We start from the raw sequence: 19,935 nt of genomic DNA, 5'->3' as shown, positions 1-19,935 counted from the left end.
AAAGCCCGCGCGGGACTGTGAATACGTGCCCCCTACAGCATCCGCGCCCGGGGAGGGCGGGATCAGGGAGGCTTTAAAGCAAGGCCACGGTTCGAATAAAATCTTTTTTAACTGCAGTTTACCGACTCCGTGTCGTTACTTCAGCGCTGCGTGTAGCACACCATTACAATATAATGGTTAGTTTTAGTTATAAAAGCCTTCATGCCCTTACTTTCCCAGTCCTTGTCGCCTTTTCCCCAAATCATTTCCAACCTGGATTTAGAGAATGTACTACACATTCAGCCTGGACACAGAAAGAGGGTGATAAGAATTGCATTCAACCTTCTTTAGTGATATCCAGAATCCATACTCAGGAAGGAAGCCTCAATAGTCAACAAGGATCAAAATATTAAACCCTCCCAATCTGGCAGTGCATTTCCTCAGTGGAATTTATTTTAAAATTCACTACTGCCTGAAGAATGTATTGAAGATAATGTGCAATACATTAAAATGAGAGTTTACAAATTCCTTCAGCACAGCCACAAATCTCAGAGGAACTGGAATGGGTGTGCAGACTTTAAACTCCTCACGACTGATCCACCATTCCACGATTGATCATGACTGCTTGCTTTGTCTCTTAACCCATTCATCCAATTAGGAAACTCAGTTTTGAAATTGTGAATGGACCCCAAAGCAAGTTTCTTTCTTTGGCAGGCGGGTATATCCCATATTTTCACTGCTTTTTGTTTTAAATGTACTTTCCAATAGCCAATTTAAAATTTCAAGGCTCTACTTTTGGAATTCCTAATAAACCTGTGAGGAAACAGTGTGGCTCATATTGTGAGCCAGTCTGGCAAGTTGACATATGTCAAAGAAAATATCAACACATCTGCAGCAGGATTACTAATGCTTTATAACAGTGGATGAGTGCAACTATATGTTAATAGAGCAGGTATTATGTAATACTCATTGCTCATGGGTAGAAAGATAATGGAAAAATACCCTGCAATAGACAGAGGAAAAGTTGCACCTTAAAATAAACTAAAACATCAATAAAATTACATCATTATGTAAATACAACACAAACATTTGCAAAGAGTCTGCTGGGAATTCGGTGGGTAAAATCAGATGATGTTTGCATTACGTCAGTAAGTTAGACATACATTAGTGAAGTACAAATCTGCCCAACAGCTTGTGAGGGGTAATTAAACAAGCCACTTGCTGTTTACAGAGCAGCAGAAACAGGTCACAAACCAATTTCCCAAATGAAAGTACACCGGATGTTATCAACTTAAAGGTCAAAACATACAATCACACTCACCACTGGCAACATAAACAAGCCAAGTGAAAAGAAAATTGTTTGACAGCAAGATATGAAATGTAATCATTCAATTATTCATTCTGATCTCGGACATGTACCAAAGTTCAACATCTTAAAGCTTTTAGATTTAAACATGACTTCAACATTTTCAAGAAATTGAGGATTATATTGGCACAGGTACAGTAATGAAAGTACTCATCTAATCTTTTCACCATCTTCATTATTCATTCTACAGACATCAGGGATAAAAAAAAACACTAACCCTAAAAATACCGAGGGGGCTAAACCTCTTAGATGGTGAAACTGCTGATCTTACAGGTGAAGCGCCACCGTCTCTTTACGCTTTCTGGATTTTTCATTGTACACACATAGAATGATGCAAACAGAATAGCTGTAGATTTCCAATTATTCGATTCCTCTGATCCACCCTTCAGAAATCTTTTACGATGGAACAGCTAATACTGGGTGCTACTTCTCAGCTTCAGTGACCTGGATGCATTCCTAACCACCACTGTTGTTTGGGTGGTATGTGCACATTCTCCTTTTGTCCATGTCCGTTCCACTCAGGAGCTCCAATTTCCTCCAAATCCCAAGGATGTGTAAGTTGGACAGTTCAATCGGCCGCTATAAATTATCCCTCACGCATAGATGAATGGCAGAGTCTGGGAGGAATTCACGGGGACGTGAGGAGACTAGATTATCAGGTTTTCTGATGTGGCAGACATTTGATTAACTAAAATAGCCTATTTCTATGTTATAATGAAGCACAAAACTTTCTTTTGGAAATTAGTATTGAATCTGCTCCCACCAGCAGCGAATTCCAGATAATAAAAAATCTCAGTGTGTAGATGATAAATGTCTTCTCACAAAGCTCAACCTTAAAATGGCATCATCTGCTTACCAATGCTTTCACCACTGGAAACCTCTCTCTTTATTTATTATATCACAACTGGTTGATGGTTTTGAACAGTGGAACCAAATTTATTTTTAATCCATGTAGAGTCAGTTAAAAGAAATAACAGGTGTTTTCATTTGCTGTGAACATAGTTACAGAATAATGATAATGTTAAGAATCAGCAAGGTTGTAATAGTGTAAAAAGCACAAACGTATTCTGAAACCAAGTGTTAATTGCACTGTCGCTGAATCATTGTCAGTGACATTTCTCCTTAGAATTACCAGAACAGTAACATCATTCCAAGTTAAATACATGAAAAGTTGATTTCTCTGACAGGAAATGCCAAAAAACCCTGTACAGGCTAATTTTCCTTAGTAATAGTTAAGAGTTAATGCTGTAGCTGTTAGAATCTGACCAATTAATGGGAACCTAACCTGCATTAGCACTTTAAAAGTTGTCATGGTTGTGTAGCGGTTAGTGTAACATTATTGCACTCCAGTTTTCACTGATCAGGGTTTAATACACCCCAATGTTTGTAAGGAGCTTGTACTTCCGCTCTGCGACTGTGTGGGCTTCCTCCAAATGCTCTGGTTTCCTCCCACATTCCAAAGACTTGACGGTTAGGGTTGGGCAGTTGTGGCCATGCTAAATTGGTCCTGGAAGCACAGCAACACTTGCCAATCTGATTCAATCTTGACCTCAATTTCAATTCTCTGTCTGCCCAAAACAATCCCTACTGATTTGATTTGACATAACCAACACATTTCACTGTACACTTCGATGTACACATGAGAAATAAAGCGAATTTGTAAAAAAACTATCTTAGCTTTGCCAGATTAATCCAGAGTTTAAATTGCTAGTCATAAAGCATCACTTGATGCCTATATTGCCCTGGAAGAATACAAGAATTTCCTTTGTTGATATCAAGATAAAGGAGACCCACGCCACCACTTCCAGAAACCAGCTAAGTTCCAGTGTCAAAGTAATTAAGGAACACAAAGTTTCAATCTATGAGGACTTCAAACAAATCTCAAACTTACAATCAAAACAACTCAAAGTAGGTTTGTTATTCAATCTTTAACAATTCACTTTAAATAAAGTAAATATTGAATAGTGTTCAGTTGAACACCTACAGTCAGTCATGCAGACTCCACTTTATCTAACATATTGGTACATCACGTTAGTCATATGAAGAGTATGCTATTAAATTCCATTTCAACAGCAAAGTACTTCAAAATTTATGAAAGCACTTCAGGGGAAAAAAAGCTCAATTCAAGAATCAAATAGCAAATAGGGCAATCTGCTTTATCCAGAATTGTCTAGTATGTTTTCCTTGTTCATTTGTCTGAAACTAGATTAAATACTCAATGGTTTTGAATCAGATCATTACGTTAATTACACAAACCTTTTACAAACTGGATATATCTTTGCTTCTTTTCCCTTACTGACTGTTTTATGAAGTATAGAAAGGTGAAGTTAATCCCAACATTCTGCTGAGGAAACGGGCAGTTAAGCACGAGGACAATACAAACATAAGACAGGGGAAGTCTGCTCCATCAGCATCGGAAGACTGATCCAATCTTGGCCTCAATTTCAATTCTCTGGCTGCTCAGCATAACCTCTGATTCCACTATTGACCAAAAATTAATCCATCTCAGCTCTAAGAGATCATCCGTTTGTACATAAGTGTTTATCTGTAATTTGCCACAATACATATGTCAGCCTGGGCAAGCTGCTGCGTCAACTCTGCTGTTGGAAACTGTACCTGACAAAACATTCCCTCATCCTTCCACGGTACTCCAATAGCACATAGTTGGAACATATGTGTAATTTTTGAAAAATATTCCTGTAACTTATTGTACTTATCCATTACTGAATAAGATCGTTTCCAAACCTCCATAACAAACATCAGAAGGAAACTTTCAGTAGAACATTTAACTCAACTCTCACAATGTAGTGGTGTTTTACACAACTGTCCATAAATTGTTATGTGGGAGCTATATCTGAACAAGCTGTAATTACTACTTTATTAGTGAGTGAATTGCCCTCAAGTTTTAAAGGCAAATAGGTTAAGAATTTTGTAAAATGACCTTCAAATAGAAAAGGACATAATGGTCAAAATTCATTCATTCAAATAATAACATTGGGATTTTCAAACAGTAAAATTAGCAATAAATTATTTTAAAATATTCTAGTCTGAGACCATAGACTACTAAAACTTTACCTTTCCACAGTTGCAATGAAATTTGGAAATAGTTTCTTTCATATTCAGCATTGAACTGACTAAGCTACAGACTGATCAACGATTTCACTATGGCCCCTAAATTGAGAGATCATTGCATTAGCCTCAGTTGACACAAGATAAAGAGAATGCCACAGCTTATCTAGAGTACAGCGGGCAACAACTATCACGGGGAAGTATAAGGCCGATTACACACTGAGCTGGCTGGGGCGAAAATCTCCATACAGACATAGGGCCTGCTAATTCTGATTTAAAAATAATGCTAAAATATCTGGACAAGTAAACCTTACATAAACTAATGAAACACAGCACAATAATGATTCCAGCTTCCTTCTTTATTGTCCACAAGAATAATCCTTTACTTATTACTCAGAGAACAATCTGTTAGTATAGCTGTTAACATTGGTTGAAAAAAAGAGCAGGGGCAATATTCTCTGTGAATGCAGGACATTCACATGAGTGTAGAATGGGAGAAGGCCCTTCAACCCATCGTGTCTATACCAACCATGATTGCAAACTGAACGAATCCCATCTGCCTACGTCTGGCTCATGTCCCTCTGTTCCCCCTCTGATTACTGACTGTTAAGGTTGCCACTATCTCTGCTTTGGCTTCTCCCCGGCAGTGTGTTCCAGGCATCTACCACCATCCCACTTACAGGAAAGCACAAATTACAAACCTAACATCAGCAAATGAAAAAAGTTGTCAATTGACCATTGATTTGTAGCCAGAGTAAGTGTTTAATTTCACAGCTTTGCATTACTGCCTATGATTACAGTGATAACGTATAACCCTGGAGCCTGGGCTAGAAAATCATGGACTCACTGTTCTGCTTCGATGCCTTTCACTGTGGAGAAGCCAAATCACATCGTTATATTGATGCAGGAAGTGAGGGGCTTAGGGAAATCAGAACCCTTATGTCCCAGGGACCTAGAGCTCCTGCCAAATTCCACAGCAGGAACTTAAGATCAACTTCTGCACAATTCCCATCCAACGCTGGCCAGAGAGCCGGGCAGCCTAGCTGCTGGGCAGTAAGAGATGCCCAACAGCTCTTGGCTGCTCATTGCAAGGCCACAGTCAGGAATTGATGGGCACATTACCTGCCAGTGAGGAACACTGGGATTGGATTGAGGACCTCAGCAGTCAGAAGGAAGGGAGAGACCACAGGACAGAGTACTCACAATCACATGGTGATGGTGGGTGGTGAGTTGGCCACGTAGAGCAAGTTGAAATCACAAATTGATTTTTAAAATTTTAACCATATTCCTTTAACTATTGGGTGATATTAATATGAGCCACCTCTATGCACTGTCTCGAGTTAAACAATGATTTATGAAATCAGTAGAGTTCTTGGACCACAGGGTGTATGGAAAGGTAAACCCTCCCCCTCCCCCCCCACAGCCTCATCACTCAATGACACACGCAAATACAGTGGATTTGGGGTAATAGTGCCATTAGTTAATTGGGACAGTTGCTTATTTAGGAGAACTCTTAAAGAACAAAAATGAATAAGGAAAATAGCCGGGTTTCCCTTCATTTATTTGGGAAACTAAGCCGCTTTACTGCGACAGGAGACTGTTGTCAATCAGTTTCTAATTAGTACCAGTCACATGTGCTTGTGTGGCCATTAGACACACTACACTGTGCTTAGAACCACAGAACATTACAGCACAGAAACAGGCCTTTTGGCCCTTCTTGGCTGTGCCGAACCATTTTCTGCCCTAATTTTCATTAGGGGAAATGGTTTTTTAAATAGCATCAAATGCTATCAATTGCATTCATAAGACAGTGATTTTTGTCACTGATAGTTGACGAGAAATAAGCAGCAGGAAAAAGGAAAAGCTTTGCTCACTGCAGTTTCAGTCATTAGGTTAGGAGATGCCAGGAACAGCCAACCTGAAAATGAAATGATTTCACTACTTCAGCAATTCAGGAACTATGAAGAATTTCAGGGTATCGACAATCATCTTGAATGTTACAATGAAAATGAAGATTTGGAGGATGCAATCATCGAAAGTATGAAGGTAGTCCATTAACTGCACTAAATGCCTGCAGTGATTTGGTTTTATTACAGTCAATCAAAAGAACACGACAGCGTACAATGGACGAATTGCTCCGTCGATAACTAATAGGAACTAATTTACCATTTTATAGTACTGTAAAGGTGTTGTGATTTCTTCTGTACTTTATTTAAATACATAATTTCTTACTCAGTTAAATAGTAGTTTGTCTTTTTTTAAAGCTTCTTTTTAGAAACATCAGCTAATTGTGACAGCCATTTAATTGGATCAAAATGTACTGGTCCCAATGTGTCCCAATTAACCTGGAATCCACTGTACTTATAATAGTAACCAACATATTTCCAGCTTCAGCTTTTAGCTGCAGTGCACCAGGATCAGAAATCGCTAATTCCTAAGTCTTCTCCATTGTAAGGCTTAATCATGAATAATGACCAGACAGCTAGCTGGCAAAAGCAAGAATGATGTGAAGAATCACTTAATGAGCAGCGAGAGCCTTAATTACCACAATGCTTAAGAAACATGACACTATCCTGGAATTATCATCCATTTTATCCACTCTCCTGATAAAGTCAATCTGGTTTGGCAGGTTGATGTGATAAGACAGGATTGGAAAGGCTGGGCCATTCCCTGAAGCAAAGGAGGCTAGAGGTGGCATGACAGAAGTGTGTCAAATTATGAGAAGCACTGGTAGGGTAGGCAGCCAGAGTCTTTTTCCCATTAGAGGGTATAGATTTAAGATAAGGAGAAAGAGGTTTAAATAGGATCCAAGAGGTAAATATTTCAGACAAAGAGAAGTTGACACGAGTCACCAGAGAAGGTGGTGGAGATGATAACAATAGGCATCTGGACATGGACTTGAATGAGCATTACAATAAGCCATCAGGGCAGAATAGATCCATTTAGCCCATCGGGTCTGCTGTGATGGCAGGGATATGGAATGAATAGAGTCAAGATTTGCATAGATAGGCATGTGATTGAATTAGCTCTGTTATAATGCTATACAACTCTGACTTTCCAATTATCCCTCGCCAACACTCCAGGGAGACATCCTGGAATCAGCTCAGCATCTAGAAGTAAGAAAATGTTTTATTTCTGCAAACGACTACCACCACAAACATTGAAATTAGTACTGTTGCAAGGACAACGTGAGCTCCCAGTCCTTTTCCAAGTAGCAGCCGTTTCTTTTGACATGTATCATTTGATTATAGTTCAGTCAAAACTTAGGATTTTCCATCATTATGAGTGTGTGTTCAATATAACAACAGCAGCAGATCAGAAAACTCTGGCACCAGCTCAAGTAAATAAACAAAAAGTGCTGTTTCTTTGAGCTACCAGCAACCCCATGGTCTTTGGGCAGCTGCATTATTTGCGCTATTAAAGCTGGCTGTACAAATCTGCCTCCGGGCAACAGTGAATGGATTCAGCAGCACAAATTATACCAGCCAGCTCCAAGGAGATGAGCTGACTGAACCGGTGGTGGAAGCCAACTTGAGTCCATTCATTTAGCACAGGAAGGGTAGAAATTTAGGTAAAGAATAAATAAGTGCTGAAGTAGGTCTCACTTTTGGTAATATGTCATTTTCTGCCAAATAGTGCATACAAAACCTACAATAACTGAGAAAAGAACCAGCGTAAGTTCTGAACCATTTACTCAGCGATTTGTGACCTAAACTGTGAGAAATGATACAATAAAAGCAAATTCAATAGTGCCTTCATACAGGGTACTGAGTAAATATTTGGAGGGAAAGGTTTAAAGACCCATGCAGAAAAGGAAGGGAAGTAAGATCAATTAACATCTCTTTCGGAAGACCAGCTCAGAGCTGATGAGTCAAATACGTTCCTTCTTTCGTGTGCAATTCTAAATGATTCACTCAACTATTAATGAGATTTGATTGACATCAAGAACCAGGTATAGGTTTCCCAGATTTGAATATAACCCCCAAATCATCACTAAGTTATATGCAATAAAATTATATAATTTCTTCTCAGAATAATTTCTAAAGTTATACGTGTTTTCAAATGGAGGAACAAACTAACTATCTGACAAACAACTTTCTTAAAAATAATGACTTTCACTGGTACAGATTTCAAATCTTTAGTGTATGTATCTTCATGCATTTCAGAGTCAATCACCTAAGCTGCTTTGCAGTTTAATATGGCTTACTATGGATTAGACAAGAAGTTAAGAAGATTTCCCTCCTAATACTTACCAGGATAAAAGATATTCCATCCTAATGCCTCCATAGCTGGCAATTTGTGGTTTTGTCTCTGCTTAAATCAAAAGAAACAGAAGAATATGCTGCTTCAATTTTACAGTGAACTTTGCAACATGCACCAGAGTTTTCTTTGCACAAGTCAAATAATTATTGTTTTGGCAGTTGTGAAAGATTGGTAAAGGCAAAAGGAACTGAAGAATAGACTGATCCCTCTGAAGTAACGTTGGTATTTCTGCTCAGCATATTTCAGTACAACCAACTGTCACTGAAGTCTGGCGACAGGCACAGAGAAAGCCACTAGAAACTGAAAGTAGTGCTTCAGAGGAAAAGGAACAGAGTTTAAATCTTCTTGAGATAGTCAAGAATATAAACAGCATAGATGACTTGAGGTAAAATAATATATTTGAACCAATCATAAATTCTATTAAAGGACATGTAACAAAGCTCGAAAGATAAATGAATTATATTTATATATCTTAAAATGCTGTGGCCACTTTCTTAGGTACGTCAATGCACAAATCTAATCAGCCAATCATGTAGCAACAATTTAATGCACAAAAGCATGCAGACATGGTCAAGAGGTTCAGTTGTTGTTCAGACCAAACATCAAAATGAGGAAGAAATATCATCCAAATAACTTTGACCATGGAATGATTGTTAACGCCAGATGGGGTGGTATCTTAGAAACTGCTGATAACCCGGGATTTTCAGGCACAACAGTGTCTAGATTTAGAGAATGGTGTGCAAAACAAAAAGCATATGTGAGGGCAGTTCAGTGGGTGAAAACACTGTCAGTGAGAGAAATCAGACTGATTCAACCTGGCAGGATGGTGACAGTAACTTAAATAATCAGGTGTAACAACAGTGGTGTGCAGAAGAGCATCGTTGAATCCAGACACATCAAACCTTGAAGTGGATGGACTACAGCAGCAGAAGACCACACCAGATTCCACTCTATTCCCTAACAAGGTGGCCACTAAGTATCTATATTAATGACTTAGATGTGAACATAAGGGATTACGATTAATAAGTTTGGAGATGACCAAAATTTGCTAGTGTATTGACCATGAGGAGGGTAGTCTTAGGCTGCAGAACAACAAGGGCTGGTAAGCTGTTGGAATTTAAACCTGTTAACTGTGAGTTGAATTTTAGCAGCTCTGGTAAAAAGTATTGAGGAACAAAGGAACCTTAGTGCAGAACTCCACAGAAACCTACAGGTGGCAGCACTGGTGGTGAAGAATGCATACAAGATGCTTGTCATCTTTATTTGGGGCAAAGAATCTAAGAACACATAATTTTATGATACAATTTTATGAAAAATTGGTTAAGTCACAGTTGGACTGTTGTGTGTTGTTCTGGCTGCCACACTAATGAAGGAATACTTTTAGACTGGAGAGGTGTAGTGGAGATTCACTTGTATGTTGCCTTGAATGGAATCTTTCAGATCTGAAGAAAAACTGGATAGGCTGTTCTTGTTTTCCTTAGAGCAGAGAAGGCTGGGAGGGGAACTGACAGAGACACAAAATTGTGAGAGGGATAGATAGAAGAGACAGCTATGAGTAAGATGCTTAGAGAGAATTTGAGGGAGATATTTTCCCCCACCCAGAGGGAACACAACAACCTTATGGTGGAAACAAGTACTCTCTCAGCATGGCCTGTTTCGGTATTGAATGAGTATCTAACAGAAATGGACATTGATCTATAATAGATTAAGTGGTGACCGAAAATGAAAGAAGACATTCAATCAAGAGGATTTAAAGGCAGAGAGGATGGAAGGCAGTGTTGTAGGATAGTGGGGAGAGGGGACTCAGGAAAGTAGAGTCGATTGCCAAAGAATTGCTCCCTCCACTATAACCACTCCTCATCCCAAGAGGGAACAATCCACTGAGGAAAAAACTTGAAGGATTTACAGTAGGATGGTCACGGAGAAAGGATGATATAATGCTCAATGTTTCAGGAGACGGAGAATCATCGAAGTTCTTGGAAGAGTGTCCTGCTTAATTTGAAGAAGCTTGTGAGTGGAAATTGATGACCTAACAGAGACAATTATGGGTGAGCCAAAAATAAATCAGGATGAGCTGATCACTATATTGAACAGAAAGACAATGTTTTGCACAGACTACATTGACCAGAAGAAATGAGAAAGGGGAAGAGTTTGTGGCATGGACTAAAACATTGGAACTAAAAGTTCAAGGTAAATAATCAAAGTACATACTACTTGGAGATTAATTTTCTTGCAGGCATTTATAGCAAAAATAAAGAAATACTATAGATTTTATGAAAAAATACATAAACCAGACTAACAACCAGAATGCAAAAGACAAACTGTGCAAATAATGAAAAAAATATACTCAAAAGATGAAATGCAAAGACTCTTATAAGTGAGACTGTAGTTTGTGGAATTGTGGTGAGTGAAGTCATCCATGCCAGTTCAGGAGTCTGATGGCTGCAGGAAAATAACTCTTCCTAAACCAGGTGGTATGCAATCGAAGGCTTCTAGACCTCCCACATGAAGGCAGCAGCAAGAAGAGATCATGGCCTAGGTGGTGCGGATCCTTGACAGTGGTTGCTGCTTGCTCGTGACAGCACTCCAGGAAAATGCATTCAATGGTGGGGAGGGCTTTGCCTGTGATGGACTGGGCTGTATCCACCGCCTTCTGTAGCCGTTTCCTTTCCGGGGAGTTGGTGTTTCTATACCAGGCCAAGACTCAACCAGTCAGGGTACTCCCCAGTGTGTCTCTATAGCAGTTTGTCAAAGTTTCTGTTGACATGCCAAATCTACACAAATTTCTCAGGAAGTAGAGGCACCAATATGTTTTCTTTCAGGTGGCACTTGCGTGCTGGTTCCAGGACAGACCCTCGGATGTGATAACACCAAAAGTTTTAAAACTACTGACCCTTTCCACCTCCGATCTGCTTATGAGGACTGACTCATGAGGCTTCATCCTCCTGTAGTCAATAATCAGCTCGTTGGTTTTGCTGACATCAACTTGTCGTTGTGGCACCAATCAATGAGATTTTCAACCTCCCTCCTATATGCCAATCCATCACCACCTTTGATTCAGCCAACAATAGCGGGGTCATCAGCAAACGTAAATATGGCACTGGAGCTGTACTTAGCCACACAATCGTAGATATAAAGTGAGTAAAGCAGGGAGCTAAGCACAGAGCCTTGTGGTGGGCCTGTGCTGATGGGGAGTACAGTGGGAATTTCACACTGCTAGCCCTCAAGGAAAAATTACGTCAGCCAGGAAGCAACCATGCTGAAAGGCGACACACCTGAATGTAGGCATGGTGAGTGGGTGGGGAATTATTAATTCTGATAAACACTTCCAGCTGAAGTAGATTTCAATGTGGATAGTTCACCTGCTCCCATTCATAAATTCTTAAGTGCAAGTAAAAGACATTTGCTATTGATACATGACTCCTTGGAAAAACCGAGGTGTGGAAGGTCATAGCCAGGTATTGTACATTATTCTCAAACTAGCCCAGGTCAAACTTGATCTGAAGTTTGGCAGAGAATTGCAAGATATGTACCGTAGTTACCTAATTTTCACAGCCAACGATTCCTCCATACATCAGCAATGAAGTCTCAGGCATATTAGATGAATACAGTGACCAGCTGTGAAACTATGGCTGTACAACAGCAGCTGTGGGGTAGATTACTTATGTTGTGAAAAATACCAGCAATTCCATAGCAGTTGAGGTCTGTTTAGAAGCAATTCATAATTGATTTTTTGTAGTTTTAAGCATGAATACTAATTGCCACACAGCTAGACAGCCACTTGACAACCATACCAGAATGTGGTGAGAACCTGTGCAAGATTGTTAAGATGAGCTGTGGAACGGTGACGTAGTACGAGTCTCATCATGAAGCAGTCTTCGTGATATCAGCCCAATCCCAAGTATATTTTAAGCATACAGGAGTAAGCATGTCTTCAATTCTCTTACAGTGTTTGGAAAAAAAATAGCATTTACCAAAAAATAAGCATCTGAATTACTGTATAATGGCTGTAAATAGTTACATCCGTTTAATGAGACTGAACAAAATGAAAGTCCTTGGTTATCATCAAATCTTCATGTTTTCACAGTTCAATTCATTGTGTATGGTTACTTTCACGGCTTAAAAAGCAGTTCATCTGGAGGAAATCTGCATGCTTAACAAGGGGGCCACTAGATTTTACAAGATACCGACAAAAGGTTCTTTCAAAATCAGACCTCAAACTAACGTAATGACTCCCTCTATAATTGTCTGATAGGTGACGATGAACAACTTAGTTTGTGATCTCAATAAAAGCACAGTAATTGTTGTATAATATCACCAGTCAGGTTGACAAAAGTGAGATCAGGAATGTTATTAAAAATGCAGGTCAGTCTGCTAGTCCACCACCCCCCCCCCCCCACCCCCAATGGGTGCTGCCTGGGTCGCTGAGTTCCACAGCATTCTACAGGTGTTGCTCAAATCTCACTGCTGGCAAGTTTCACTTCACAAGCAGGAAGGCCACAGCAGAAAGGGCAAAAAGGGCAAATTGCATTGATTAGCTAATTGACTAATTGGGCAGCAGCTACCAATAAGGTGCCAAGGTCAAGTGGAGAAGACATTCCGGAAATGGCTCAGATGTTGCATTAAATATCTTAACTTACCTGCTCGTTGAAAGCCACTCCCCGTGGGAAGCAGACTGACCCATGTTAGGAGCATTGCAGCCCCTCCCACTAGCTTCTGCTTAACTGGTGATGTTATGGCACCAGTAGGGTTTAAATCTAGCATGCGGTCTCTTTTCCTGTTGAATTGTTGTGGACCAGGTAAACAAAAGTGCTGCAAAAACAGTAGACAGTGCGGGTGTGCTGCAGTGAAGAGAGCTCGGATGCACACTTTAGGTAAGGCTTTACCACTGTGCATATGTTTAGTATGTGTTTTGTGCTACCACTTTAGGTACTCAGTTTAGATAACTATCTTTAACCGAGAAGGTTTACTAAATATTTTGTGTCTGTTTTCCCTTGTACATAAACAACTAACCTACTTACTCTTAGTGAGTGGCTTCTGTCTCCACTGTCTGAACTGGTTAACCTGATTTCCCACATCAATGTATACTAGGACCTTTTGAGGCTTTTGCAAGAAGTGGCAAACTGAGTGAGCAGATGCTTAGGTGAGACTCTGGTAAGGTCTTTTGTTTCCCTGCACATGTAGGGCAGTGGGAATGACAGTCTGGGTAGGGGAATGCTCCTCTTGCAGGATCTGGGAGGTCAGGGGACCTCCAGCTTCCTGATGATTGCACTGACGACAAGTGCATTCAGCTGCAGCTCCTTGCACACCACCAGAGAACTACAACTGGAGCTGGATGAACTCCATCCAGGTCATTGGGGAGGCTGAGGAGATGATAGGCAGGAGTTACAGAGAGGCAAGCACATCTAAATTGCTGGAGTCTGGTAGCTGGGTGACCATCAGTTAAGGGAATATGCAGTTTCCACAGAGTACGCTGCTTTCAGTTTTGGATACTGTTAGCGAGAGGATATATTGACCCAAGGGGGAAAAATCATAGCGGCCAGGCCTCTGCCATTGAGTCTGATTCTGTGGTTCAAAAACCACACAAGAAAAGAGTAGCAGTGATAGGAGATTCACAGTTACAGGAATCGACAGAATGAAATTCCTAGATGGCATCTTGCAACCAATGTGCCAGGGTCACAAAGACATCTCAGATAAGAGTCCCCAGCATTCTTAAAAGCGAGGGTGAGCAGCCAGGAGTTGTGGTACACATTGGCACCACTGGCATCGCTAGAAAAAGGGATGAGGTCATGAAGACTGAATATAGAGAGTTATGGTAGTTAAGGATCAGGATCCAGAGAGCAGTGATCTCTGCATTGCTTCCTTCCTTTAAGCATAACCAACGGATAGATATTAATGCAGTCAGCTGGATTGGTTGAAATGCATTTGCTTAGATGTGAGAAATATTGAAATTTGTTGTACATAGGTTGCTGACTTGGATTGCCAACAGTACTTTTTCATTATTGTACAATAACTAAATATCTTTCCAATTGGCTATCAACAAACTAGAAACTGTTTCCTGGTGTTTAACTATTTTCAGCAATGCTCCTAAGCAATCAGAGATACTTCTGAGGTTAAGGATCTAGTGATACACATGCTATTTTTGGCAGACTAATTCAGTAAGGTTTTAAAATGAGCATTCTATTAAAAGTCTCCTGCCATCCTTTTATCTTAAATTAAATGACTGCAGTGTAGTGGGTTAAATTGTTCTTCGGGACACTGACCTTTACCTGGCAATTGAGATTAAGCAATTAAAAGCAATAAAAAGTGACAAGGAAATCTTCAATGGGGCTGAATGTTGAGTAATTGTATGGTAATGAACTGAGCAAGTAAAATTATTATGCAGAGTGGTAGTCCAGCCCAACAGCTGCTGCTCCTGAGTTCCCTGTTAGTTCATCTGATTTCCCTAAAGGTTAGTTTCACAGTTCATTCTAGCTTGGACCAATAATGCATATAAAAAATAATTCAAATGCAATGTGAAGCAATGCACAGAGTAGTAGGGCTGGATGTTTAAATAATATTTGTTAACAAATAATTATCTTTCCTACTACTACTCAGCCTTGCTCCCAGTGTTTTAAGTTAACCTCAGTGTTGAGAAATGCAGCCATCTCAGCAACGAGGTTGAAGTCCGACACCATTCTGTGCAACGCTCTACACAAGTTGTGCAAATGACAATTCAAAGTTCAAAGTAAATTTATTATCAAAGCACATATGTCACCATATACAACCCGGAGATTCATTTTCTTGCAGGCATACTCAGTAAATCTGAGAACCATAGTAAGGAAAGAATGCACCCAACAGGGCAAACAACCAGTGTGCAAAAGACAACAAACTGTGCAAATACAGAAGAGAATAAAAAAGTAATAAATAGAGAACCTGTGACAAAGAGGAAGTGATTCCATAGGTCGTGGGAATCGTTGGGTAATGGGGCAAGTGAAGTTATCCCCTTTGGTTCAAGGGTCTGAACCTGGTGTTGTGAAACTGATGGCAGCAGCGGGAAGAGAATATAACCTGGGTGGTGAGGGTCCCTGATGATGTACTCTGCTTTCCTGAACACTGCTCCATCTATTACACTTAACACTGCAATATCAATTGGACTTATTGCTGAAAATGTTATACTATTCTAAAAAGGAAATTTGCTCCATGATGTCATAACTATCCAGGGAGCTGATCTTATCTGCACTATTCCAGTAGACAATGAATTTTTTAACATACATTGCCATAACTTATACAGTAAAGCATTTGTAATACTGTGCTTCAGGATGTTGCTCTCCAAATGAAAAGTAAAGTAAAATTGCATGTAGTAAATTTCTGTAAAATGGTGGGTTATTAAAACGTACTTATGCAAACCTGCTGCGCTCTATAGGTCCTTTGTGTGCATTTTGTTGTTAAAATGGAAACCAGGCGGACTGTATGAATTGCCAGATTTAACGTACTGCTGGCGACTTTTACTTGGTATTGGCATAACACATAGACAATTGTTACAGTGTCGACTGCCAATTCTGCTGGTTTGCATGTTCGTATCAACCACGTGTGTATGTGAAAGATTCAATGTGCTGAGTGTGGTTCATAAAATCTCTAAATTTCCTTAAATCTTGGCTCCAAATGCGATCTCGCTCTCTGATCATCTCACAGTAATGATCTTCAGTTTCCATCTCTGAGCAGAATGCCGCAACTCATCTTTGCCCCTCCAACAAGGACCAAAGCCAGTTAGTTCATTTAATACTCAATTTTGCCTCGCCGTTCATAATCACCTCTATTTCTGTCAATACCTTTTGATCCACCTTCACCGCCTCCTAGCAATATCTACCCCGATTCCCATCTCATTCGCCCTGCACAATCACATCCATCTGCCTCACAATGACCGCCTTTCATTCAAGAACGTCACCGCATCCAACGCGGACTTACACCGGACAGGGATCAGAAAATCTTATTTTACCGTCCATGAACCTATCTCCATTCTTGCCTTCCTCGTCCTAGGTCAATGCTCCCCGTACTCCTTTCCCCCGACGGGTCGGTCTCCGCTCCATCTGTTCTGGCGTCGCGATCATTACCGTCCACACGCTCCGCTTCTCCAGGACCGAGATCGATTTTCCCGATACCCAGTGAGACACGCGACCGGCTCTTTCTCGGACACGCCAGACGATTGCAACTTTGAGGCATGCGCCCCGCAGTCTTCTCCTCCTCTCTTGAATGAATTGTTGCTTCTTGAGGGCTGATCAGGGCTGCCTCGCCATCCCATGGAGTCTGCAGTGGCGGTCAAAAGGCTGGCTACTCTGGGCAGACACACCTCGGCGTCCCCACTGGGTTTTACCCGGCCGTGCTTGCGGAGTTACAGCGAGTTCTTACATTTATATTTGTTGCACTTGACACGCTCAGACCATCCAACTTTTAAGTTCCAGATCGGTTAAGCAGGGAAGACGATCTTTCGCAGACGATCAGTTCCCTGTCTCTGCTTCCAACCGGCGAGAGCAGAATCGGTGGGAATCTGCCCGTTCCGCTGTCCGACAAAGTCGTTCATCGCACCCAGGGACGGCGCAACCCCGATTATTTTTACATTCATGCGCTCGGAAAATCTCTCAAATCCATCTCATCCGCAGATAGATTTAAAAAAGACAGGACCCTGGTCTCATCGACAAGTTACGGGGTTTCTATGTTGCAACATAGTGACGCACTCCCTCACCAGCAGATAAGTTATAATATTTGATTCTGATTTCGGTATTCTGAAGGGATCTGGAGAGTTGAACTTCATGTAGTAGTGAATTGTTACAGGCGCCCCCTCCCCTTGCGCCGAACTAGGAGTTTCCCCCACATCGCAGGATCCTCCCTCACTCTACCTCGGAATCGAGAATACGGGAGAAGGGACCACAGAACACCGGCAGCATCCCCATCTCACCCCAACAGCGATGCCCGCTAGGTGAGATTACTTCAGCGCAGACAAGTCCAATATTCTATGCAACTTTTGGGGACAGTCAATTTTGAGAGGGAAAGGATTCGGGGTTGGATCGAACGCGAGCTGAAATTGGACATTTCCAACTGGTTCAATTAAGTGTGCGCTTCATGATATTTAACGCCGCGTTTCGCAACTACTTCTCAAACAAGCAGGCTGAGGCGACAGTACCACAGTGTGATATGCGAAAAGCGCACAGAGAATATCATACACCTATGCCTTTTTGTTTCAAGTTTGCCACCACATCAATAATCAACGCTACACGTTTCTACAATTTCTGGTCTTACGATCTCATGTGACATTAAATGTGAACAAGCATATTCTATCTCTGCTGAAGCATACCACGGCATTCAAGATCCTCAGCAACCATCGCGCTGCGCGGTCTCAGCGTAATACATTCCAAAGACAATCTACGTGCTTTTTTTAAACTGCGATGTTACATCTTGAGTCGCCTGCCTCAATGAAACACACGGCAATGCAAAATCGTAAATCAGAAACGTATCGATTCAGAGAAAAAACATTAAATCATGAGACGTGACTGCCAAAAAAACCCTGACACCCTCACTGAATCTCAATGAATGAGACTGATCTACGTTGCTTTCACTCGACTGAATTTCGTGGGGAAGTAGGGAGACGGAAACAGCGCTTTCACGAAGAGTCGGGGGGGGGGGGGGGGGTCAGTGATGATTACAGCCGCATTATTTTTGCACCATCGGCTGCTAACGGCGGGGTGGAATCGCTGGCTGTGTGGTGGCTATTGTTGCCGCCGCGCCGATATGGTACACTTTCGCCAAGGGAAGGGGATACAAAGTACACCATCGAATGGGGGAACGCATTGAAGGCTCAGTTACCCACATCAGGACCTGACAGTACCAGGCTGGTGCATCACGCCAGATGCAATTGCTAACTTCAATGCAGCCAGATGCAAAGGCTGCGGAGTTATAGTCATGCGATGCTTTCCCCAGCCCCCGGCTCATTCATTCATAATGACTTGGGAAGTTATTTTGGAGAATGTCGAGCGCGTACATACCAGCCCTTGGCCAGGAAAGGGGAACCCTTTCCTGGGTGCCTCTCGGATGTGCCGGGATCTCTGTTTCTTGTCTTCGCCGCCTTTCTCCTCGCCGTCCAAGCTGCTAAAATTCCACACCAGCAGAGTCTGTACGAACAGCACGGTGAGTGCCACGATCACGGCAGATTTCGAGCGCCGCGCCAACTTTCGCCCGCACGCCGCGGCCACCATTTTCACTGTGAAGCCACTATGCCGGCGGACTCCAGGTTAGCTGAGCCCGGCCGCCTCCTCCACCCCCCGCCACTCCGCTCCTGCTCCCACTTCAGCCAATCGCTGCTGCCCTTTCCTCCCCGCTCGACAGGGACCGGCCAATGGCAGCCACTCCTCCCTCAGCGTCTGCCTATCGGCGGGCGGTTTAACAGAAACATCAAAGAACCAATTGGGATCAAGTCCGTTCAGCCAATCGATAGAAGAAATTGCAGTCTCCGACCCACCGGTTGGGACAGGAGCCAATGAGGAGGCAGGTAGTGCTGTCGATCAGATGTTCGCTGCTGGGTGACGGCCTGACTGTATTGTGACGTCACTGTGGGAAAGTGCGTGTATGTGTGAGAGCTTTATTGCCTCGCATTCACCGGCAGCGCGGAGCAGTGTGTGTGTGGAGGGGCCATGGGTTTTCGGGGGATGCCGGTGTGCATAATCTCTTCCGAGTTTAGAGTCCTTAGGGAAGTGTAATCGGGGTGCCTTACAGGGCAATATCCACACAACTCATTAACAGAGTTCCTTCCACAGCCACAGAAAGCAACAGCCGCTCTCCCTGCTCAGGAACCTCACCGCTCCCGTTTCAGCACCACCCGCTGCGCAAAGCTTTGCGAAGTGCATTTGTGCGTTTAAAAAAAACCTGCATCTTGTTAAAGACCACCCTTGGTGCATGAAACCTCTCTCAAACAGATGGAAGATGCGCTATGCAAATCCAGTTGTTTATTTTGCCTTTCTTCATAACTTTTCATGATTTTATTTGTCATAATTATTCTTTATAATGGCCATTCGTCCTTAAGTAGTAATGAACAGGTGGCAAAGATGACAAAACTCTAGATTCTATAAAAATAACCAAATTCAGGAGCAAAACCGAACGCTTCGCAATTCAATTTTGAAAGATTAGCATATCTCAAAGTTCAAAATAAATTTATTATCAAAGAATATTGTTAGGTACATTTGATTCATTTCCTTGAAGGCATTTACGGAGAAAAGACAATAGAATTT

At 41.6% G+C, this 19,935-nt stretch overlaps 1 protein-coding gene across 1 annotated transcript in view; it reads right to left on the bottom strand.

Moving 5' to 3' along the window:
* The window catches only part of xylt1 (xylosyltransferase I), a 260,639-nt gene extending 241,690 nt beyond the window's left edge, over positions 1–18,949 (bottom strand). Inside the window, exon 1 of the mRNA XM_059979376.1 lies at positions 18,697–18,949. Within this exon, the coding sequence (XP_059835359.1) occupies positions 18,697–18,906 (210 nt within the window). The 5' untranslated portion in view covers positions 18,907–18,949. The remainder of the gene's footprint in view (positions 1–18,696) is intronic.
* Between the last annotated feature and the right edge of the window lie 986 nt (positions 18,950–19,935).

Source organism: Hypanus sabinus, chromosome 9 (genome assembly GCF_030144855.1).
Source record: "Hypanus sabinus isolate sHypSab1 chromosome 9, sHypSab1.hap1, whole genome shotgun sequence".
NCBI classification, from domain to species: Eukaryota; Metazoa; Chordata; class Chondrichthyes; order Myliobatiformes; family Dasyatidae; genus Hypanus; species Hypanus sabinus.
The sequence above is the reverse complement of the archived record's forward strand: the minus strand, read 5'-3'. Positions and strand labels throughout refer to the sequence as shown.